Source organism: Sminthopsis crassicaudata, chromosome 3, assembly GCF_048593235.1.
Source record: "Sminthopsis crassicaudata isolate SCR6 chromosome 3, ASM4859323v1, whole genome shotgun sequence".
NCBI lineage: Eukaryota > Metazoa > Chordata > Mammalia > Dasyuromorphia > Dasyuridae > Sminthopsis > Sminthopsis crassicaudata.
Window position 1 is genome coordinate 255,719,411 of NC_133619.1, and position 25,080 is coordinate 255,744,490.

At 30.8% G+C, this 25,080-nt stretch overlaps 1 protein-coding gene and 1 long non-coding RNA gene across 8 annotated transcripts in view; one reads left to right on the forward strand and one right to left on the reverse strand.

The window, feature by feature from the left end:
• DSCAM (DS cell adhesion molecule) overlaps nucleotides 1-25,080 on the forward strand; it is a 750,733-nt gene that overhangs the window by 589,803 nt on the left and 135,850 nt on the right. For all 6 annotated transcript variants that reach the window (XM_074300489.1, XM_074300491.1, XM_074300490.1 and 3 more), the window contains one exon: nucleotides 11,232-11,302. In XM_074300489.1, coding sequence (XP_074156590.1) covers nucleotides 11,232-11,302 — 71 coding nt within the window. The remainder of the gene's footprint in view (nucleotides 1-11,231; nucleotides 11,303-25,080) is intronic.
• Nucleotides 11,077-25,080, reverse strand: part of LOC141561203 (uncharacterized) — a 76,157-nt gene continuing 62,153 nt past the window's right edge. Inside the window, exons 3-4 of one of the 2 annotated variants that reach the window (XR_012487987.1) lie at nucleotides 13,071-13,156; nucleotides 11,208-11,295 (exon numbers count right to left, since the gene is read on the reverse strand). This is a non-coding gene — a long non-coding RNA (uncharacterized LOC141561203). Of the gene's footprint in view, nucleotides 11,296-13,070; nucleotides 13,157-25,080 lie in introns of both variants that reach the window. The other variant, XR_012487986.1, reaches the window with a different exon arrangement.

The following is a 25,080-nucleotide window of genomic DNA, read 5'->3' on the forward strand; positions in this document are numbered from 1 at the left end:
TTTTCTCCCCTGTATATACTATTCTTAATCTCTTTCAATTCTGTTTCTCCTTAGTAGTGTTTTATTTCTGTCCCACCCTGCCATCAAGCAACCCTACCACCTATAACCCCTCCTCCTTTCTCTTATCCCTTTATCCTATTGTTTCCGCCTTCTCTTCTATATAACCCCCGCTCTTTTCTTTCCTCTTTCTGTTCCTACTTCCTTATAGGGCAAGATAAATTTCTATACCCAACTGAATCAATATGTTATTTTGTCTTTGAGCAAAAACTGATGAAATTAAGCTTCAAGACAATGCTCATCCCCCTCCCTTATTTCTTTCTATTGAAATAGGTCTTTTGTGCCTTTTCATGTAATATAATTTGTCACATTTTATCTCCCCTATCCTCTTCTCTCACTACAATACTTTTTCTACCCCTTAATGTCTTTTTTTAATATCATCACATCAGAATCATTTTAATCCATACTTTTTGATGATTTATTCACCTACAACTGCCCTAATAAAAGACATAGTTCTTAAAAGTTACAGTATCATTTTCCCATCTAGGGAAAGCAGTTTAACCTTTAAATAATGTTTTATTGTCCTTCCTGTTTAGCTTTCCATGCTTCTCTTGAATCCTATCTTTTAGGATTTTTTTTTTTTGTTTAGTTCTAGTTTTTTCAAAATAAATGATTGAAAGTCCCTTAGTCCATCAGAAATCTATCTCCTCTTCTGAAAAATGATGATTAGTTCCACTGGGTATTTGGTACTTGATTGCAATCCCAGATCCTTTGCCTTTTGGAATATGGTATTCCAAGTCCTGCAATCTCTTTCTAGAAGTGATTAAAGAATTCATTCAAAAACTATTTTATCCTCTGGTTCTAGTATAACAGAGCAGTTTTCCTTGATAATCTTTTGAAAAATGCTATCCAGGCTCTTTTTTGATCATAGCCTTCAGGTAGACCAATAATTTTTAAACTGTCTCTCATGGTTCTATTTTCCAGGTCAGCTGTTTTCCCAATGAGACATTTTACATTTTCTTCCGTTTCTCATTCCTTTTAGATTGTTTGACTGATTCTTACTGTTTCATAGAGTCATTAGCTTCCATTTGTCTGGTTCTAGTTTTTAATGTATGATTTTCTTTGGTTAGCTATTATATCTCTTTTTGCCATTTGGTTAATTCTGCTTTTGAAGATGTTTTCTTCAGTTGATTTTTTATTTTTGCATTTCGCCAATAGTATTTTAAGGAGTTGTTTTCTGTAGCGAGCTGTTGTCTCCAGAAGCTGCTGGATCGCTCTCTGGGAAGAGATCTGCTGTGTCTTCTACTCAAATCTCTCCAACAGATTCTTCTTCCTGTAGTGAACCATTGTCTCCATGTAGTTGCTGTTAACTCTTGTCCAGAGAAGTGACTTCCCTTCCTGCAGAGAGCCCCATCAGGCCTGATGCAATGCAGACACTTCTCCTTGAATCCTGGCTCTGAATCTCCTCCAGCTCTTATCCTTCTCCAGGCAGACTCACTTTCCAGGCCCACTGTTCTCTCTCTTATTCTCCCAGAGAATGGGCGTGGGATAATGCAAGGGCTTCTGGGAAGAACCACCCCAGCCAATGAGCTTGCCCCCTCTATCAAGTCAACCTAAGTTCTCACCTTGTAATTGTCCAGAAAACCTGAATTCTCACCTTGTCACTGTCCAGACAACCTGAGTTCTCACTTAGTAATCCTAACAGTTTTCTTCAATTTTTTTTCTTCCTTTTCCAAGCTGTTGAATCTCTCTTGTATACATTTCATTTCTTTTCTCATTTTTTTCTTCTACCTCTCTTATTTGCCTTTTAAAAATCTTTTATGAACATTTGCAAGAAGATTCTTTGAATTTGAGACCAATTCATATCACTCTTTGAGATTTCCTCTGTCAGCATTTTATCTTCATCTGAGTTGGTGTTTTGGTCAGTATAGTAGCTTTCTATGATCAAGGTTCTTTTCTCTTTCTTTCTCATTTTCTTTCTTTTTTTATTATTTCCTACTTTGTAGTTCTTAAGGATAAACTCTGCTCCTGAGGTACAGGAGATGCTATCCCAAGCTTTTTGTTAACTCTGAGTCTTGGTTTTGAGCACAGGGGTTCCTTGTATTTGTTGTCTTGCTCATAAGCTATTGCTTATAGTCTGAGACTGGCATTTTGCTTTCCGCCCTGGAACTGGAAGCTGTCTCACTGGTCTGCTCTGCTATTGAGCCAGGCCAAGAGTCTCAGTTGTTGATGTGTTGTGATTCAGGCCTGCTAACTGGCTTTTCTGCACACTTTATGAGCTGGCCTGAATACATTTTTCGTCCAAGTGAGAATGATCTTTCTTGAAGTCCTTCCAATCTATGTTAAAGTGTAGAGTAGTTTCATTTCATCAGACTCTGTTCCGAGGTTCAGTTTCATGTCACTTTTGAGGGAAACTACAAAAGCCCAAGCAACTTCCTGGCTTCACTCCACCTAATTAGTTCTGCCCCCAGAGCTCCAAAACAGGTATATTAATACCTCTAGTACTTACCTCAGGACTGTTGTGAGGCTCAAATAAGATGATCATATAAAAGGTTTTGCAAACTTTAAAGCAATTTTTGTTAGTTCTAGATAAATAAATGTCTATATGTCACAAATATTTCCTAAATTTAAAGCTGTTGTTGGTCTTCAAAAGATCTTCAGTTTGAGCAAAATCACCAGTACTTCAGTATAATGAACATCTCAAAATAATAGGTTTTCTAGGGCCATTATCCTTTAACAATGAAAGACTTTGTCCTCATAATAAAAAAAAAAAAATACATAACTCTTGCTACCTTCTAACCAACCCCAGTTGCTTTCTGCACATTGATATTTTCTACATTGTGCTGCATTTTTCTATATCACTGCTAGTACTAGCTGTTACTTAATACTGATAATGGTTTAATTTCCCTTTTTGTTTGGCCTCAGCTTCAGATAACAGTTGCCAAGGCAATATCTTTTATTCTAAACAGGAGGACGGTTTTCTGCCTGATCATTCATTCTTAGACTATTGTCAGATTACTGATTCACCTTTATTAGCTACACCTGGAATGTATTTTGATTTGGGAATCAATATTTGCTGTTTTCAATGTTATACAATCTATCCTTTACCAATCAACTTCCATTCATTTAACTTATGAAGATATAAACATAAAAGCTATATAACATATAAACATAAACATAAACATAAAACACAAAGCTACAACTATTTGAAGAGAAATATACACTCACACAGTCCTACTTTTGCTTTGGTAGATGTTTCTCTCAAATGTAATTAAATATGTAAATATTATATATATATATATATATTTATATATGTATATACATATATATTATTATGGTGAAATTTATTAAGATAGGGATGCATGCACATGGCTATATAAGTAGGATATGAGAGATATTGTGAAGGTAGAAATGACAAGATTTGACAGCAGACGAAATATAAAGATGCACATGGGGTCAGTGTCATGATGATACCAAGTTTGAAAGCCTGAGTGACTGGAAGAATACTAGTACCGTTGACAGTAATAGGAAACTTTGGAAGATGAAGAGGTTTTGGAGAAAAAATAATGAATTCTGTTTTGGAGATAATGAGGTTGAGCTGCAATGAGGTTAAAATATATCCAATTTAATTGGTAACTGCCTCCTGCTTGGAGGAAAGGAAAGAAATAAGTGATTTCACAGTAAATGATTTCAACTTAGTGTGTGTGTGTGTGTGTGTGTGTGTGTGTGTGTGTGTGTGTGTGTGTATACATGTTTGAAGTATAGTGAGATGTTCAACTAAGAAGATGTGGGAAGGAATGCTGTAAGAAGCTAAAAGAGGGATGAAAAAATTGGAATAGATGCTATATGTGATAGAAGATCAAATAAATTAGAAAGACATACAAGATTGTCTTGCCTCAGTGAAAACCCAATTGAGAATTATGTAGCCTAAATTTATAGTGATTTAGTGCAGTTTTATACTTTTTCTTAGCTCATTTCAGAAACATGTCATATGATTATTAAAGAATGTAGGGAAATATTATGATCAGATAAAGGTATTCTGGAGCTCACAAAGATAGCTTATGTGGGATAGGTCATAGGAATTGACTAGATTGAGGAACTAGGAAATGTTAGAAAATTTGCAACAGCATCAATATATGTTGAAATATGCATATAGGAATTGGCATAAAGAGAAAGATAATGGACCAGTAATTGATGAAGGAAGTAGAATGTCCTGTGGGGGGAGGGGAGATTTTACAAATATATGCAAATAGATAGATAGATAGACAGACAGACAGATAGAGCCAATAGGCTCTAAATTGGGTGATAAATTTGGATAGCATGAACCTCAAAGGAAAAGAGATTCCACAGTGATGAGCAGAGTCTGGAAATCATAACAAGGAGAAAGAGTATTTTAATTCTCCCACAAAGATCAAAATACAGCAGAGGCATAAGTGAAAGTATAATCCATACTTGATAATTTAGCTGAGAGTCAGCATTATAAGGAGAGATACAGGTCTCAGTGAATAACAGAAGATGAAAGCACTGAAAAAGGAAAATGTTTAAGAAAAAATCATATTTGTTCATTGTGGAGTAGGAATTCTTCTCAACAGCATAGTGCAAAGAGGTGGGAAAATCTGGAGTGGGACTTGGTGGAGGGGACAAATTAAAATTGGTGGCTTATGAAAAAGAACAATGAAGTCTATGCTTGGAATCCAGGAATTCAGAAATTAAACCACTTAATTGACAACATCAAAACAGTAAATTACTAACAATAAGAGAGATGAAGTAAGCATCATATGTAATGGGGATAAACTGCAACCATTCCCATTAAGATCAGGAGTGAAACAAAGTTGCCCACTATCACCATTACTATTCAATATTGTACTAGAAACACTAGCCTCGTCAATAAGAGCTGAGAAAGAGATTAAAGGAATTAGAGTAGGTAATGAGAAAACCAAATTATCACTCTTACTGATGATATGATGGTATGCTTAGAGAACCCCAAAGATTCTACTAAAATCTATTAGAAATAATCCACAACTTTAGCAAAGCTGCAGGATACAAAATAAATCCACATAAATCATCAGCATTCTTATATGTCACTAACAAAATTCAACAGTTAGAGTTACAAAGAGAAATTCCATTTAAAATAACTACCGATAGTATAAAATATTTAGGAATCTATCTGCCAAGGGAAAATCAGAAACTATATGAGCAAAACTACAAAACACTTTCCACACAAATTAAGCTGATCTAACCAATTGGAAAAATATTAAGTACTCTTGAATAGGGCGAGCAAATATAATAAAGATGACAATACTATCTTAACTAATCTATTGATTTAGTGCTATACCAATCAGATTCCCAAAAAACTATTTTAATGACCTAGAAAAAATAACAACAAAGTTCATATGGAAAAACAAAGGTTAAGAATTTCAAGGGAATTAATGAAAAAAAAAAAAATTAAATGAAGGTGGCCTAGCTGTACCAGATCTAAAATTATATTATAAAGCAGCAGTTACCAAAACCATTTGGTATTGGCTAAGAAATAGACTAATTAATCAGTGGAATAGGTTAGATCTAAAGAACAAAATAATCAATAACTTTAATAATCTAGTGTTTGACAAACCCAAGTACCCCAGCTTTTGGGATAAGAACTCAATGTTTGACAAAAATTGCTGGGAAAATTGGAAATTAATATGGCAGAAACTAGGCATAGACCCACACTTAACAAGGTCAGGTCAAAATGGGTTCATGACCTAGGCATAAAGAATAAGATTATAAATAAATTAGAGGAACATAGGATAGTTTACCTATCAGACCTGTGGAAGAAGAATGAATTTATGTCCAAAGAACTAGAGATCATTATTGATCACAAAGTAAAAAACTTTGATTATATCAAATTGAAAAGTTTTTGTACAAACAAAACTAATGTAGATAAGATTAGAAGGGAAACAATAAAATAGGAAAACATTTTTACAATCAAATGTTCCAATAAAGACCTCATTTCCAAAATATACAGAAAATTGACTCTAATTTATGAGAAACCAAGCCATTCTCCAATTGATAAATGGTCAAAGGATATAAACAGACAATTCTCAGATGAAGAAATTGAAACTATTTCTAGCCATATGAAAAGATGCTCCAAGTCATTATTAATCAGAGAAATGCAAATTAAGACAACTCTAAGATACACTACACAACTGTCAGATTGGCTAGAATGACAGGAAAAGATAATGCAAAATGTTGGAGGTGATGTGGGAAAACAGGGACACTGATACATTGTTGGTGGAATTGTGAATACATCCATCCCAAAGAGATCTTAAAGAAGGGAAAGGGACCTGTATGTGCAAGATGTTTGTGGCAGCCCTCTTTGTAGTGGCCAGAAACTGGGAAACTACGTGGATACCCATCAATTGGAGAATGACTGAATAAATTGTGGTATATGAATATTATAGAATATTATTGTTCTGTAAGAAATGACCAACAGGATGATTTCAGAAAGTCCTGGAGAGACTTATATGAACTGATGCTGAGTGAAATTAGTAGGACCAACTTCAACACCAATACTATATGATGATGTATTCTAATGGATGTGGCCATTTTCAACAATGAGATGAACCAAATCAGTTCCAATGGAGCAGTAATGAACTGAATCAGCTACACACAGCAAAAGAACTCTGGGAGATGACTATGAACCACTACATAGAATTCCCAATCCCTCTATTTTTGTCTGCCTGCATTTTGAATTTTCTTCACAGGCTAATTGTACACTATTTCAAAGTCCGATTCTTTTTGAACAGCAAAACAACTGTTTGGACATGTATACATATATTGTATTTAATTTATACTTTAACATATTTAGCATGTACTGGTCAACCTGCCATCTGGTGGGGGGAGAAGGAGGGGAAAAATTAGAGCAAAAGGTTTGGCAATTGTTAATGTTGTAAAATGACTCATGCATATATCTGGTGAATAAAAACTATTATAAAAAAAAAAATACAGCCCAAATTTTATCTTGGAAAAAAACCAAAATAATGGCAGAGATGAAAATTTACTCCTGATGTTTCATTTCACTTCATGCAAATTGACAAAGGTATAAAAAAAGTAAGATGAGAGTCATCACCCTTGATGGACCTTAACATCTTGGTAACTGAATAAAATACAAGCTCCCTTTATTAGAAGATCTTCTATATTTCTAGAAAATAAACTCTTAGTAATAGAATGTTTGGCCCAGGAAGAAATTTAGAGAAAAATCCCTTTCCCCTTATTTTATAAATAAGGAAACTGGTACTCAGAGAAGTGGAGGGGCAGGGGGAGGAACTGAAAATAAACTTTCATCAAAAGTAGTATAAGGAGGAAACATTTTTTTAATAAATGAAATGAGAAAGCTTGAGAAAAAAAAACAAATTAGAACTATGGAAGAAAGAAATGGAAAGGGATCATAACTATAGAGTTCAAAAACAGGAATGAAAAGAAACCTTAAAAAGTAAATATGAATGAACATTTAAAAAAAGAACTAAACAAAGATAAACTGCTTTCATTTAGGGAGCTGTCCATGTGTCTCCTACAAGCCCTATCATCAACAGAAGTCCAGTTAGGGAGGAACTACAACTAGACAAGACCTGGGAGTGGTTCTATTATGTTCTGATGATCTTAAGAAAAAAATAGAAAGTAAAATATTGGAAGTGGAAGGAAAGGAAAATTAGGTAAAATCACAGTCAGAGTGTGCAAGTAGACTTCTGTAAAACAAGGAGGAAGAGGATGAGGAGAATGGCTGTGTCCCATTCTCTTTTGAACATGTCAAACAAAGGATCACACACACACACAAGCATATATACAGAATTAGGTACAGAAATGCATTTCACTCAACTAAGATGAAGGAGAGAGGGGAAAAGGAAAGAGAAATTAAAGAGAAGGTGCATTATGTAAAGGATTAGTCCTAAGCAAAACAAACTCTAAGGATATATAAAATGTTTAGATAGCAAAGAATCTTAAGGGTGCCCAGAAATTAGAGAATGGATGAAAAAGTTAAGATATATAAATGTGATTAAATTGTATGGTGCTGTCTTATTAGTTTAGTGAACAATAATGATCCCAGAGGATAAATGAAGAGAGATTCTACTTACCTCCTAATAGAAAGATGAAAGAATCAAAATGAGTAATAATTTGTTCAGTGTAGAAATTTGAATTAACTATTCATGTCTAGAATCATTTTTGTTTCTCTTGTATTCTCAATACAGTGGAGGAAAAAGGTTGGAGCATGAAAAGGCAGATTTTGGCTAATTAATTCAATTTTTAAAAAAAGTAATATAAACATATCTAATCAGAGGAACACAGCATTAATTTGAAAGATTAATTAGATAAATCAATGCAAAAGAAATTAATGTAGGCAAAAATAAGATTAATAAGTATAGCTTTAAATTATAAAAAACCCAAGTAATATCAAAATGATTAAGAAAGTAGAACCAAACACACACTCTCTCTCTCTCTCTTCTGGAATAAAATTGTGTATGTAGTGGATTCCAATGTAATAGATGTTAAAATTATGCTATCAGACAAAATTAAAATAATAATGGATAAACCAGGAAACTATAGCATGCTTAAAATAAAATAATGACAAAGAAAAATGATTAAAATTAAATGTATTTGCACCAAATAATGTAACTTTTCAAATTATATAACAGTTAACAAAATTATACAAAAAGATAGTAACATAAGTATAGGAAACTCAATTTTTTCTTTCAGAGATAACTAAATCTACAAGAAAACAGCACACAAAATATATAGAATTGAGCAAATTTTTGGATAAATTATATCTAAATGACATATCTTCTGAAATATGTATATTAAACTATGTACATATATGTGTATATATATATATCCAAGCAGCAATGATCTTTTATAATCATTGCGTTTTACAGATAAATTACAAATAAAGATTAAAAAAAACTTAGAAATTCAAAAGTTTTAATATCACACAGTAAAAATAACAATACAGGGAACACAAGCAAAATGAAGCCCTGATAATTAATGAGTGTGTCAAAGAATAAACTATAGAAATAAGTGATAACCTATGTGAAATACAAAAGTAAGACAACATGCTAAAATTACACAAATGCATCCAATATGGTACTTCAGCAAATATATAGTTATATAGTTGAAAACATGCACCAACAAAATAAAAAAATGGGCATAAATGAATTTGAGTCTATCATTTTTTAAAATCTGGAAAATCTATCAATAAACCCAAAATAAATATAAAACAGTAATTTCTGAAATAGAGATAATGAAAAATGAAAGAATATAAAATTAAAAGCAAAGCTATAAGCTGCTTCACTGAAAAGACTCAATTCTGAAAAGTTTCAATTCTGTGAAGCCATTCCTAATTCTTCCATTTATTAGTATGTGTACTAAGCATTGTGAGCATTGGCAATACAAAGAAAGTGAAAGAAAAAGAACCAGAAACAAAAGCAAAAACAACAACAAAAACATCCTAGTTCTACACTGACTTACAGATTTATCTGAATCATCTCTGGAATACTACACATAACATACTACTTTAACACTCCAGCAGAAAAAAATGTGATACCACCTAACTAACCTAGTAACTGAAAGTAGAAAAGACCAGAAGTATCCATTGAAGAGAGACCAAAAGATTTTCAGTGGATTGAGCCATCCTAGAAAGATGCCCCATTTTGGCAAGAGACTAAGGGCCAAGCAATATTCAGCCAAACTTGGCATCAACTGCCCAGTAACAAAATAAACTGCCCAACTATACCCATTAACCACAGCTCACAAGCTCCAAGTGGCCCAGTCCACTAGCATTTGAGCCTAGTTAGGAGCCAATACAGCTGCAGAGTAACCTACATGAACAAAATTGAATTACCATACTTTCAATGCACCCTATCCTACAAGGATCCAATCAATCTGAGCAGCAAGACAATTTATCACTCATTACAATAAACTGCAGAAAATATTGTGAGGACCCTTCAGAGATGATATTGAGGTTCTGCAATTTATTAGTTATGCTTTGCCTTAGCCACATACATCCAAAATATGGCAGAAACTATCGTCAACACAGCAAAAACAAATAGATGAATAGAAACATTTGTGATAAAACATAGTAGCAAGTTTCTCAAAAAAAGCAAATGAGAGAGCTACTGATTGGAAACATTCATATACCAAAATGAAGAATAATCTGGAAGGAAAAAAGGAATAAATTTTAAATATATATATAAGCAACATATATGGATCTCAGTGACAGGATGTCTAAAAAGGACTTAAAATCATAGAACTCCAAGAAGATCAGGATAGATAAAAAAAAAAACTCTGAATAATATAATGCAACAAATGATACATTTTTAAAAAGATGTTCAGGATTTTTGAATAAAGAAAACTATGTACCAAAAAAAAAAAAAAACCCCAGATTGCCTTACCAAAACCCTAGGACACTTAATAGCTAAATGTATCACTGCATCTGTAATATTTTGACAGGTTAAGATAATTATTTATCAAATATTTCCTCAACCTTCTTGACAAACTGTTCAATTTTCTCTCACTTTTACAAAAATATCTAAGTTGGGAATCTAATTGATATTTTGTTGCTCCCATCAATCTAGCACTGCTAATGCTACACTTTTTCTGACTGAAGAATCTATTAAGACACATCCTTCTAGTTAACTTAGGGGTGGTTAGTTCCCAAGATTTAGATTTTTTTCTTTTCAATCTTTTATAAATTGGTCTATAAAATTATTTAAAATTATATTATACTTCCATAATATATTTCCACTCATGTTTTTTCTTTAAAACTTATTCCTCTCCAATATATCCCTAACTAACAAGAGAGAATCAATTAGAAACTCTCTTCAGATTAGAGAGATAAAAGATAACTTAGAGACAAATCTCTTGAAAATGTTTTAAATGATAAATCACACACCTTTAAAACAAGACTTAAGGACAAAAGTGAGTGTATTTAGTATTTGAAATTAAATGGAGCTCTCTAAAAGGCAATGCAACAATATTGTTTTGGTCATAAAATTGTTGAATGATTATCAATCATATGATCTGAAAATAATATAATATGAATATCAATTATAAGAACTTCTCATTTGTTTCTTTAATAAAAGGGAAATACTCATTCTTTGTATGTAACTACCCTGTTTTCCTTTTCATGCCAAGCATTGATATTTTATGCCATGTAATTTTGAAACTAGTTTCTAATCTCTATTTGGATTTTTATTTCCATATAGCTCCTGATGGTCCACCTCAGGAAGTTCAACTTGAGCCCATATCATCTCAAAGCATCAGGGTCACCTGGAAGGTAAACAAATCAGTAATCAGTTATACTCATATTTATTATCACTAGAAAGATTTTTCACTCATGTCATGCAATATAATGGTTAGACTCTTTGTTAATAAAACTGTGCTTTCAGTTTGTCAAATTTGTTCCAAAAGCAAGTAAAGACTTTATTTACACACATTAAGTGGTATTGTGTCAAATGTTGTTAAAGGTAAAAGGTATAGGGGTCTTTAGTATTTATTTTTTTCTCATTATCAGGAAAACTAGAACTAAAAGGAATCTTAGACTTTATCCAATATAACCTCTTCGTTTTACAAATAAAGAATCTGAGCCCTGGAAGGTTGTTATTTACACAAGATGACACATTGTAGAGGCTATTATTGGGATACATTTTTACATACAGAGAAGCTAAGTATGAATTCATGAAGAGGGAAAGATAAAAGAAGTGAGAAAATTCCACATTCTTAATTTTTTCTTTCTGTGGTTGAATAGGAAAAATACATTTATTTTTAGACCTAGCTTTGCTATTGTCTTCTTGTGGCTCCTTAAAGAAGTCAGTTCACTTCTATGGATTTCAGTTATTTAAATTGAATGTACGGGGCTGGGCTATTTTTTAAGACCCATTACAAATAAAAAATTATATAGTTTTGCATTTATAATTGATATGAAATTTACTCAAATCCAATACATAATCTGCAATCTTTACTTCTCTATCTTTTACATAATGCATTCATATTTCATGAAAAGCTATTGCTCCTCTTGTGACTTAAATAAGAGAAATATATCTCATAAGTACACAAGAACCCATACGATAGGACAACACTAAATATGAAAAGCCTAATGAAGAAATATTTGAGGAAATTCAGAATGAAATCTCTCAGGGTAAAGTCCAAGATAAATCCATTTATTCTGTCATGAATATTGTTTCATGATCAAGATAGTATTAAGATTGTTGCTATCTTTTTCAGCCCTGAAGTTTCTCTTGATTTTCTTCTCTCCATTTTATATTTGCATATATAAGAATTTTTTTTTAATTTTAAAACTTTTGGACCTTCTTCGAAGAAGAATGTGCTTAGCATCTAGATACAATTAATAGTGCAGCATTTAATTCAGATTTTTAATTTTTCTTCAGTCACAGATCAAGGAGGCTTTTAGCATTCATTTTCACAAGATTTTGAATTCCAAATTTTTGTCCCTCCCTCCCGCCTGCACCTCCCATCTTCTGAAAATAGTAGGGAGTTTGATATAGTTTATATATATGTATGTATATGTATTATATATATTTATGTATGTATGTATATGTATATATGTTATCATGTAAAGTATATTTCCATATTAGTCACAGTTGTGAGAGAAGAAAGAGATCAAAAGGGGATAAAAAAAAGGAGACAATAAAGTGAAAAATATGTTTTGATTTGCATTCCTAAGTTATGGATAATATTTTCCTTCATGCATCCTTTGTTCTTATCTTGGCTTATAGTGTTGCTAAGTAGGAGTCAATTATAGCTGATCAAAACACAATGTTTCTGATGTGTTTTCCTGTTACTGTTTATTTCACTTTGCATCAGTTCATACATGTTTTTCCAGGTTTTTCTGAAATCACCCTCTTATCATTTCTTATTGCACAATAGTATCCCATTACTCATATACCATAAATTGTTCAGTCATTTCTCAATTGATGAATATCCCCTAAATTTTCAATATTTTTACAACATGAAAAAGGTTGACTATATATATGGATACAGATAGATATATATGTATATGTGCACATATATACATATATACTTACACATGTAGTTCCTTTTTCCTTTTTAATGATCTCTTTGGGATATAGTAGTAGTAGTATTGCTGGGTTGAAGACTGCATTTAATTCAGCTTTAAAATTATAATAAATGAGAATTGGTTAGATTTTCAATCTACTTGAACATAGTTGAAGGAAATGTAAGAAAATAGAAAAAATTTAGAAAGCAGAATTGAACAATAATTCAAAGTATAAAAGAAATGCATTTGAAAAGAAAAGAAACAACTCAAAAAGGAAAATGGAACATCAGGGTTGGAATCATGATCTCTGACAAAAACAAAACCAAAAAAATAGAATTAAAAGAGATAAACAAAAACAAAACACATTTTATTGAAACATACTATATCCAAAGAATTAATATCAATACTATACATATATGAGTCAAGTGATAGGTCATTTATATATTTGAAAGAAAATTCAATGAATTACAGGAAGAAATAGATACTAAAACTTTAATAATTTATAATAATAAAATAATTATCAGTTTATTACTTTAAGACTTGCTAAGTCTATCCCAAATAATGGATAGAAAAGATAAGAAGAAATATAAAGGAAGAACCTGAATTGAATTTTAGAAAAGTTGGATAAAATGTACTTCTGAATATTGATGAATAGGAATTTAAAAAATGCACATATTTTCCTGCTGTGCATGAAATTTCCAAAAAAATTTATCATGTATACACAGTTCTTCTATAACATGAAAAATCATCATGCTATGCAAAAATCACAAAACAAAACCCAAAAGACTTATGAGAAAAATGGGGTTAGAAGTCTAACATATAAAAACATTTTTAGCAATGTATTGTGTAAAAATGATAGAAACCTAATAAAATAGTAGTAATTTTGTATTTGTAAAATGGAGGAGAAATATATAAATAATATAATAAATAGTGATGGTATCTTCAGCTTTGAGTTATTACTTGGTTTGTGCCCTGATTTTTACAAGGCCAACTAGTAAAGTTGGCTTGCTAAATCAGAGAAGTTTACCTCAGTGCACCATAATTTTAGAGTCAGGAACTTTGGCCATGGTTTACTACTGCACAGAAGATCTACAATAAATATGATATTTTACCTAGAAATGGATGTGAAGTTTACTTATAGAAATGGGAATAAAATTCTTTGTAGTTTGTGAGATATTGTGAAGTTATGCAGTTTCATTTTTCTTACAGATGTATTCAAATATTAGAAAATACAAATTTTGTATCATCATTCCTAACTAAATATCTCAATCATTCTCAAATAAAATTGCATTTTCAAAAAAGCACCATAGCAAAAGTATTAAAAACTTTGCAAACAAATGCAGAAAAAAGAAATACAAAAAACATTTTATGGATCATAACACAATAAAATTAGATAAACATCACAATTTAAAAATCCCTGAACTACATCAAATTCCTAAATCAAATTCCTAGGAATTCTTAAAACCAAAAAAGAAATAAACAAAAGTGTCAGTAAAAAACCAATTACTAAACCCCAAAAAAATAAGTAACTGATTACCTTATTTGATTTAGAAAAGAAGAAAACAACCACATTATTGGTATCAAAGATGGAAAAAAGAAGTGAATTTGTAACTAATGAATTATGGTACATGATATCTTTAATAACTGAGGAAACAAAATTTCAAGCTTCTGATCCTGTTAATTTATTGGCAATGTATCAGGTTCCCTAGCAGGCACTGGACTCCAAATACAGTTTTTTTTACAAATTTCATTTACAGGAAAACAGTAAGTTCTGGAATGAAAGCTTGTATTGTAGTCGACAGGCCAATAATGTGAATAAATTCCTTTCTCTGTCAGATCAAATCCTGTATTGTCAACAAGATTTAGTTGTTATGCCCTTTCATTCCCCTGAGTATAGATTAAATTATATAAAACTTTACAGGGTCACAGAAATCTTATAGCTTCCATTTAGATTTAGATTAACATATCTTTCAATCACTTATTTAGCAGAGTTTATTGAACAATTACTATGAGATTCTCCCTACATCAAGAAAGAACACACAAAAATAAATAAACCTAAAACCTATCTTGAAGGAGTTTCAGTATCTTCCAGCAGCATAACACAAACCTTCACTTATGAATTCTTGACCGACATAGCAATGGGGTTTCATTCCACAAAGAATGTAACCTGAAAATTCTATTCCTGTCAAAAGAATGCTCTGCCTTTCTACAATAATGAGAAAATAAATTTGGCAGTTGATGGAATTACATGTTATTAAGAACAGCAAATAAAAATTTAGACTGTATTTCTCTTATTCAAATTCATGAGCAAAGATTTATTTGCTACTAATGTCCAAATGGCTATACTTCAGGGAAAGTTCTTTCCAGGAAAAACAAGATTAAAAGTAATTAAGGAAAGAATTTTGAGATGAACACTTGAAATGAGGTGAAGTAGAGGAATACATGAATGAGAATGAATTTTTAAAGTAATTTATTTTATTATGTTCCATTTTACTTTGGAGCATTTTACAATGTGCCAATCACAGTGCTAAACCTCAGCCCTCAAGAAACATTCATTTGATGGGGAATAGATAGAGCAAAGAGGTGGGGATGATGTTATTTATGTTTTTTTTAGTTTTTTTTTGTTTTAAATGTTTTTTACATCCTCAAGAATTTTTCCCCTCTAATTTCTCCACCACTACCCCAAGGAAAAAGAAAGAAAAACATAACCCTTATAATAATACAGGGTCAGGGAAACCTTGTTGTTATTCAAGAAAGTAACAATCTGTATCTGTGACATCTTTATAAATTGAAATGAAAATGTCACTTACATATTTTCCTTGCACTTTTTTGCCTAAATTCATATTTTCATATTTATTGAGAGTATATGTTACAGATAATAGGATTCATACAAAATCTATTTCAAAGTCTATATGCCCATGAGTACTTACAATTCTTTTATGGTATTATAGCCAGAGAATAAGGGGAGTCTAGAGGGTCTAGAAACCTTGAATGACATCAGAATTTAATAATAGTAGCATTTATGTAAAGCTTTAAAGTTTTCAAAGTGCTTTACAAATATTATCTCATTTTAACCTCACAACACTTAGGAGTAGGTGCTGTTCTCCCCATTTTACACATATCGAAACTGAAACAGGCAGAGGGTAAGTAATTCACTGTAGCTAGTAAATGTGTGAGATCAGATCCCAGTTTTTAGCTACCTTATCTTAGAATATATCTGGCTTCTGAAGATTAGCTTAGCTAAGTACAAAGGAAAAATGAAGAAGATATCAATAATTACTGATCTCTAGTCATACTTTCTCATCTTTCTAAAGTAAGGGTTCTTAACTTTTTCTGTATGTTGTAAACTTCTTGGTTAAGTGTCAAAGTGTATGTACTTTTTCTCAGAACAAAGTTTTTAAGTGCAAGAAATAAAATATTCAAAATTATAAAACAAACTTATATTGAAATAGTTGTCATACAAAATAAATATCTCTTGTTAATAACTCTTGTCTAAAACTTTCATGAAAATTATCTACACATGGAGGAAAGATATCCTTGATTAAAATATAAGAAGAGAATGGAAAGGATTTCACAAACAATAGAATAGATCTTCATCATTACATAATTAATTTAAAGACTAAATTTTTATGACTAAAATCTTTATGACTAAAAACACTTTTAAGAATGTTGAGGCTGGGAAAACTATTTCACACAACAGAGCGGAACATAGCAATATTGTTACGATTACATATATGTGTATATAAATGTAAGAAAACTTATTAAAAATTCATATTGGATACCTGATACAAGGAGATCATAAGAGATTATGTGATAGTTATAGCCTTGTTTGTTCAGTTTTCAACACCAAAAGGAAAAACAAAGCTGCCAGAGTATGAGGAGGCATTTTACTCACAACTGCTGCAACAAGAATGTCAGAGTCTAGAGTAATCATTAAAACATTTTTTTCATCTGATTTGATCAAATTAAGGGAGGACACATACAAATATGTACATATGTAAGAGTTTGGTGTCAAAATACCTTTACTCAACCAGATAACAACTTGCTTCAGGGGGAAAAGGAAGAGCAAAAAGAGGAGAATGAAAGAGAAAGTAGGTTCAAGAAAGTATTATTGAGAAGCAAAACAAACTCAAAATTCTAAGAATAGATTTGAGGAAAAAAGTTTTTTAAAAAGAGCATGTAAAACTTTTGATTGAGGTATAAGTGAAGAAAAGGAAAGAGGGTATGGTGTGGAGAAGCTGATTGCAATAAACAGAGAGCACTGGTATTAAACATATTCTTCTCAAAGCATACTCTTTCTTTTCAAAGAAAGGATAGGGAACAAATCAGAGAAAAAAGGGTAAAAGAAAAAATATTTGAAAGGAATACAAATGACTAATCATAATTGTGAATGGGAATAGGATGAACTCTGTTATCAAAGAGATGACAATATATTAGGAGGGAGAATCCAACAATCCTGTTTACATTCAACAGTATTGGTTACTTTAAAAACATCCTTGAAACATAACAATGCACACAGTGTAAAAATAAGGAAAGCTAAGTGTCATGGTGGATAAAATGCCAGGCCTGAAGACAGGGACTTATTTTCTTGAACTGAAATATAGTCTCAAAAATTTCCTTATTGTGTGATCCTAGTCAAGTCATTCAACTCAGTTTGCCTCAGTTCTCTCATTTGTAAAATAAGCTAAGGAAAGAAATGGGGAACCACTCCAGTATATTTGCCAAGAAAACCCTAAATGGAGGGTCACAAAGAATTGGATGTGACAAAAAATGACTGAACAACAACAAAAAAAAATAAGATGCTGGAACAAAAAAAAAAGTTTTTTTTAAAAAAAATCAGTTAGCAATCATATCTCAACTGCAGAAATAAATGTGATTAAACGAGATAAATGGGAATTACATTATGCTTAAAGGTATCACAGGTACAGACAATGAACTGTTAACAAATATTATAGTCAGCTCAAATTTTCTTAGTTCAGGTTCAATGTTAGGATGAAAGAAAGCCCTTAAAATGTATTTCATTTAACATTTAACAAAAGGAAGTTTATTGATAACCCGCAAGTCACCATACACAAACACACCTGATCATCAGTATAGGATGTGAAAGACAAGAGAACTCATGAGGTCTTCTGAAATCTACCAAGTTAGAGGGGCACCAACAATGTGTGGCTGTGACTTTCTATTTCTTTAATGACTAGGAAACTGAGTTAAGGAAAGAGGGGTCAGTCAGATCCCAGGACTAATTCATCTCCTTTTAAGAAAAACTAATCCCTTGATGGAACAGAAATACTAGAAGATATTATTCCTGTTACAACATGAATGGCAAAGCCAAACAAGTTAAAGAGAGAAGAAGATAGTAATAATATAAAAGTAGTGGAAATAATAGTGTGGAACTCTTCAGACTTAGATAAATCTGGCAAAGAAAAATACAAAAAGCTAAATTTGAGTGGAATTTATTAAAATTACATATAATAGATCTCTGGCAATTTTTGAGAGAGGGATTAAAACTCTCTCTCTCTGTCTCTCTCTCTGTCTTTGTCTCTCTCTGTCTTTGTCTCTCTCTCTCTCTCTCTCTCTCTCTCTCTCTCTCTCTCTCTCTCTCTCTCTCTCTCTCTCTCTCTCTTCTCTCTCTCTCTCTCTTTTGTGCTTAGGCAATTGGGGTTAAGTGACTTGCCAGGCCACACAGCCAGGAAGTATTAAGTGTCTGAGGCCAGATTTAAACTCAAGTCCTCTTGACTTCATGGTCAGTACTCTGTCCATTGTGCAATCTAGCTGCCCCTTAAATAATCCCTTAAAGTTAATGACAACAAAGAAATATCATATAAAAATCTGTGAGATTTAACCAGAACTCTCCTTAAAGAAAAATATATAAATTTAAATATTTTCATCATTGAAAGAAAGGAAACAATAGATTGAGCATACAACTACTAAAAAAAAAACTAAACTAAAAAACCCCAACAAATTTGAAGACTTCAAATAAGCCTTGAAATAGAAATTGTTAAAATCAAAATCGAGAATAACAAAACTGAATGGGAAATATATATATATATATATTTGTATATTTAATTTTTAAAAGATAGAGGAAAATCAAAGTTATCAGTATCAAAAATGCAGAAAAGAAAATTCACACTGAATTAATAAAAATAAAGGGAAGCTATTCAAAATCATTTTCTCCAATGATAGTCCAATAAAGCCAAAAACTTTTAAATATGAATAAAACAAAACAAACACAGAACAAAAAAAAAAGTTTAAATGACTCAGTCTCAGGAAAAAAATAAATTTTAAAAGCCTCAAATGAGTTTCCAAAGCTAAAAATAATTTCCATGTATTTACAGAACACTTCTGTTTAATATTCAAAACATAAATAGCTCCAATATTACATTAAGAATTTGGGGAAAGAGGAAAACAAGATCCTAGCAAATTTTTTGTATGATGCCAATATGCTCTTTAAATCTAAATGATGGAAAAACAAAGAAGAGAAAGAAATTTTATAAATATAATATGTATATTACATATATATAATATATAAATAGGGAAAATACCTATATTTCCAGTGAATATTGATGTAAAAAGTTTAAATAAAATAATAGCAAATAAGCCATGACATATTTAAAATGTTATATACCATGACCAGTTTAGATTGCTATGAGAAAGGCAAGGTTATTTCAAATTCAAGAAAGCTCTAAATATAAGATGAAATATTAATAAAAAGAAAAACAAGAATTATAAGATTACATCAGTATATAAAGTTTGGTTTGGATTTTCTTCAAAATATAACAATTTTGTTTAAATTATATCTTGAAACACATAAATGAACCTTTACTTATATGAGAAGTAGTATCTCTCTAAAAGCAAGGTTCATAATTGTAGTATGATGAGTATAAATTAGAGGTCTTTCCAGTAAGATTAAGAATAAAGCATTTTAGTTAATCCATGAAACACATACATACATATATGTAACATATAAAATAAACTGATAAAATCATTCACATTATCAACATTTCCATCTAAAATAATCACAAGATGTCTATGATATTAAGGAGATTCTGAACAAAGGTATATGTGCATTTGTGTGTATACATATATATGTATGTGTGTGTGTATGGGGTGGAGAAATACAAGTATAAGAGATTCTATGGAATTAAGACAAGTAAATAATTGAAGAATATTAATTGCTCATGGGTAAACTAAATATCATAAAATGTCAATACTACAGAAATTAATTTTAAAATTCAATTTCATAGAAAAGAAACCAAATAATTACTTTATAGAGTCAGAAAAAATAACAACAAAATTCATCTGAAGGAACAAAAAAATTAAGATTCTTAAAGGAAATAACAAAAAAGATTTGAAGGAAGGAGGCTTCAAAGCAACATATTTCAAACAATAAGCAGTAAATTAATTATTAAAACTATTCAGTACTGGCAAAAACAAAGTGTCTCATCATTGTAATAAAATTAAATACAGAGAAAGAAATTGTCAGTAGTCTTTATATTAGAGTAAGTATTCCAATTACTAGATAAAGATTTATCTTTTGATACAAATAATGCTGAGAAAACTGAAAAGCAATTTGGCAGAAATTGATTTTTCATCAACTTTCTTTAATAAAGGTCTTCTTTCTTTTTGGAAAAAGTTAGATATATACATATGTATATACTATATATACACATATAAGAGAGACAGACAGACAGAGACAGAAAGATGCAGACAGAGAGAGAATCTTTCTTTGATATCTTTGGGAATAAATGTCTAGTAGCTATATGACTATCAAAGTTTACTTGCTCATAAAGCTTAGTTCCAAATTGTTTTCCAAAATAATTGGACTAATTTACAACTCAACTCAGAACCCTTCTAAAATTTATCCAATATTTCATTCTGTCAATTCCTACCACCCAAGATTCTTTTAAATCATTTCTTCATAATCATTATTGAAAACAGTTTTTGTGGTTATTGCATATATTTACTATAATTTGTTCAATTATGTTGTCTTGTCTGAGGCATTCTAAAGTACCTTCCTTATAGTCTAGTTACTTTACCTATTTTTCATTTCATTTATTTTAACCACTGATCAGAATCAATAAGGTCAATTAGCTATCTTCTCTAAGGTACTGTCTTCTTTCCCCATATCCCTTCCTTCAACTATTGAATTTTGTTTTTCTACACTAAGCTACACAAGTATTCATCTCTCCTTTGGCCTTTTCAGATGAGTCAGATTCATTTCACTCTCACTTTTTCCTCTGTGTTTGAATACTTTTCTTTTCATGAATCCCAATTATTAAAAATAACAAATTTTATTACTTTCTTCTGCTATCTATAGTAGTGCTTCAAATTTTTGCCCTCCTTTTTCTTTCCCCCTTTAAATTATTCAGAAATGGTCAAAACCAATTGATGGTCATCTTTTTTTTTCCCTGACACAAAAATAGGTGCTATAGTTATACAATATAGATATTTTTAATCTTTCTTGGATCTCTGTTAAGTATAGAATCAGGAATAATATGGTTTAGTCAAAAGACATTCACTCTATAATAATCTTTTTGTATAATTCCCAATTGTTTCCCAGAATGGTTGTACTTATTCACAAATCTATCAACAATGCATTACTGTAGCCTTTTTTTTCAATCCTTCCAAAATTTGTAGTGTTCTTTCTTTATCATGCAATGCATCCCAATAGCTATATTTCACTTATTTAGATCCGTTCATACCTTTTGAAGACACTGAGGTTCTGAAAGGACATGTGTTTCTTTTTACCCTATTAGAATGTTAGCACTTCATTATTTGATCCTGTTAATTGATTTTAAAAAGTGCTTTTTTCCAGTTTCTCTTGACTTTTGATTATACCTAAAATTTCTTGCTCAGCTCTAGTTTTTTGGATTTTATTCATCAGAATGCTTGAAAACTTTCTATTCAATAAAGGTTCTTTTTTCCCTCTGTGGGATTAAATAAATCATTTTTGGTTATAAAATTGTGTCTTTTGGATTTTGGAAGATTACATCCCAAGATCTTTCCTTTTTTAGTAAAAGTTGTGTGTTCTTGGATATTCCTTGTGTTTCTTGATAAATAAATCATTTCTTTTTGATACTTGCCATATTACTACTTTGACATGGGACCTCTGAATTATAGCTATGACATTCCAAGTTGAGACTTTTTCTTTCAGAATTTCTTTCAGATAATAATTGGTCATTTTTATTTTGATTTATGCTTCTAATGAATCTGGAAAGATTTTTTAATAAAAAAATAAGATGTCCAAAACTTTTTAAAAAAATGTCATAGTTTGTAGATTCCCAACATAATTTTTGATGTTTAATTTGCAATTTTAATGAAATGTATGACCTTGGGAAAAATCAAGAAAATAAATATTTCCATATAGGAAGACATAAAATGATAATTTTATATGAAATCATTTTTAGTATGATCTTTAATAATAAGGTCACATCCATTTTGAATTTATTTTAGAATATGTAAGATGTTGGTATAACCCTAATTTCTGTCAGTCTATTTTCAGTTTTTCTGGTAATCTTTCTTAAATAATTTTATATTTTCTAGCTTTTTGAACATTTGGTTATTGAGTTTTATTTTTTTTTGCTACTCCTTGTCTATTCTGTTGTACTAATCTAGTTTTTTTTTTTACATTACTATAAAATTACTGTGAAGAAAGCTGTTTTGTAATATATTTAGAGGTTTGTGAATGCTGTTCTCCTCCTCCTCTTAATCCCTTATGTTAACATCATTGACATTCTGTTTCTCCAAAGAATGTTATTATTTTATTAAGTTCTATAAAATAACCCTTTGATAATTTTATTTACATAATATTAAAACTGTAAATTAATTTGGGTGGTATTAAATTTAATTTTGGAAAAACCCAACCATGGATACAGAATGTTACTTCATTATTTAAGTAGTTTTTATTTCTTTAAGGAGCACTTTTGTAATTGAATCTGTCCAAGTATTTTCTGCTTTGTTGAAAATCCTCAAATATTTTACATATTTTGTATGTTGAATAGTATTTCCCTTTCTACTACATTTCTTGGGTTTTGTTAATACCAAATAAAAATACTATTGATTTGAAGGAATTATTTTTGTAGACAGCAATTTTGATGAATGTATTGCCTCTAATAATATCATTTCTATGTTAATTCTTTTTCAATACTTTATCTTTCCAGTTACATATAAAACAAAAATTTTACATTTGTTTTTCAGACTTTGAGTTATAAATTCTCTTGCTTCTAGCCATATCTCTTCTTTCATTGAGAAGGCATATGTGAAGTTATGAAAAAAATTTCTATAAAAATCATGGTGAAAAAGAAAACATAGACTCCTAAAAATATCTTCAAAAAAATAAGTTAAAATGTGTTTCGATTTATATTTAGATACAATGAGTTTTTTCTCTGGGTATGAATAGAATTTTTCATCACAAGTCCTTCAGAGTAGTCTTGAATCATTGTATTGCTGAGAATAGAAAAGTCAGGGGCATCTTGGTGGCACAGTGGATAGAGCACCAGACCTGAAGTCAGAAGGACCTGAGTTCAGACACTTAACATTTCTTAGCTATGTGATTCTGGGCAAGTAACTTAACGAGAGAGAGAGAGAGAGAGAGAGAGAGAGAGAGAGAGAGAGAGAGAGAGAGAGAGAGGGAGTAAAATCTTTCACAATTTATCATCCCACCACTGCTATTACTTTGTAAACAATATTAAACAGAATATTTTACTTTTCATGAGCTTATGGAGGATTTTCCAAGTTTTTCTAAGATTATTCCAGTAATTATTTCTTAAAGAAAATTAGTATTCCATTATAATCACATATTATAATTTATTCAGTAATTATGCAATTAATGGGCACACCCTCAATTTCTAATTCTTTGCATTAAGAAAAGAGCTGATATAGTTTTACCTTTTAAAATTTCTTTTTGGGATACATATCTAGTAATGGTATTGTTAGGTCAAAGGTTACACATGATTTTATAGTCCTGTTATGTCTTTTGATCATTTAACACTCAGAAATAGCTCTTTTTTTATATAAATTTGACTCAGTTCCTAAACATTTGAAAAATGAGTCCTTCATCAGAGAAATTTAATTCAAAATTATTTTCACATTTAATTGATAATTTTATCCCCCTATCAAATTTATTCTATTCTCTCTTTCCTTTCATCTTAACCCTCTTTAAAAGTGTTTTGCTACTGATCACTCCACCAATATTCCCTTTATTCTAGCACCTTATCCCTTCTCTTATTTCCTTACCCTCCTGCTTTCCTGAAAGGGAGGATAAATTTCTGTATCCATATTGGAGTGTGTGTTATTTCTTCTTTTAGCCAATTCTGTTAAGAGTAATGTTCCTTCACTTTCCCTCTTGTTCTCTCTTCCAATCCATTGTAAAAAATTTTTCTTGCCTTTTTCATGACAGATAATTTTTCCATTCCATCTCTTCCTTTCCCTTTCTTCAAGTACATTCTTCTCTCACCTTTAATCTTATTTTTAGATATTTTCCCTTCATATTCGATTCACAACTATGCCATATATATATATATATACATATATATATATATACAGATATACATATATACATATATTTCCTCTCACTGCCATAATTAAAAAGTTCTTATGAATTATGCCATATAGTAATAAAAACAAATTAACCTATATTAAGTCCCTTATGATTTCCCTTCCTAATCCCTTATTCTTTCCCTAGATCCTGTATCTGATCATTACATTTTCTATTCAGCTCTGTTCTTTGCATCAAGTTCTTTATTTTATTGTATTGAAATCTTAGCTCCATTTCTCTCTAGAACAATCTATTCCAAGTCCTCAGATCCTTTAATGTTAAAGCTGCTAAATCTTGTATTATCCTGACTATAGCTCCACGATACTAGACTTGTTTCTTATTTTCTCCTTGTCTTGGGAGTCCTGGAATCTGTCTATAAGGTACATAAGAATTTTCATTTTGGGATCTCTTTCAAGAGGTAAATGGTGGATTCTTTCAATTTCTGATTTACACTCTGTTTCTAGAATATCAGGACAGTTTTCCTTTATATCTTCTTGCAAGG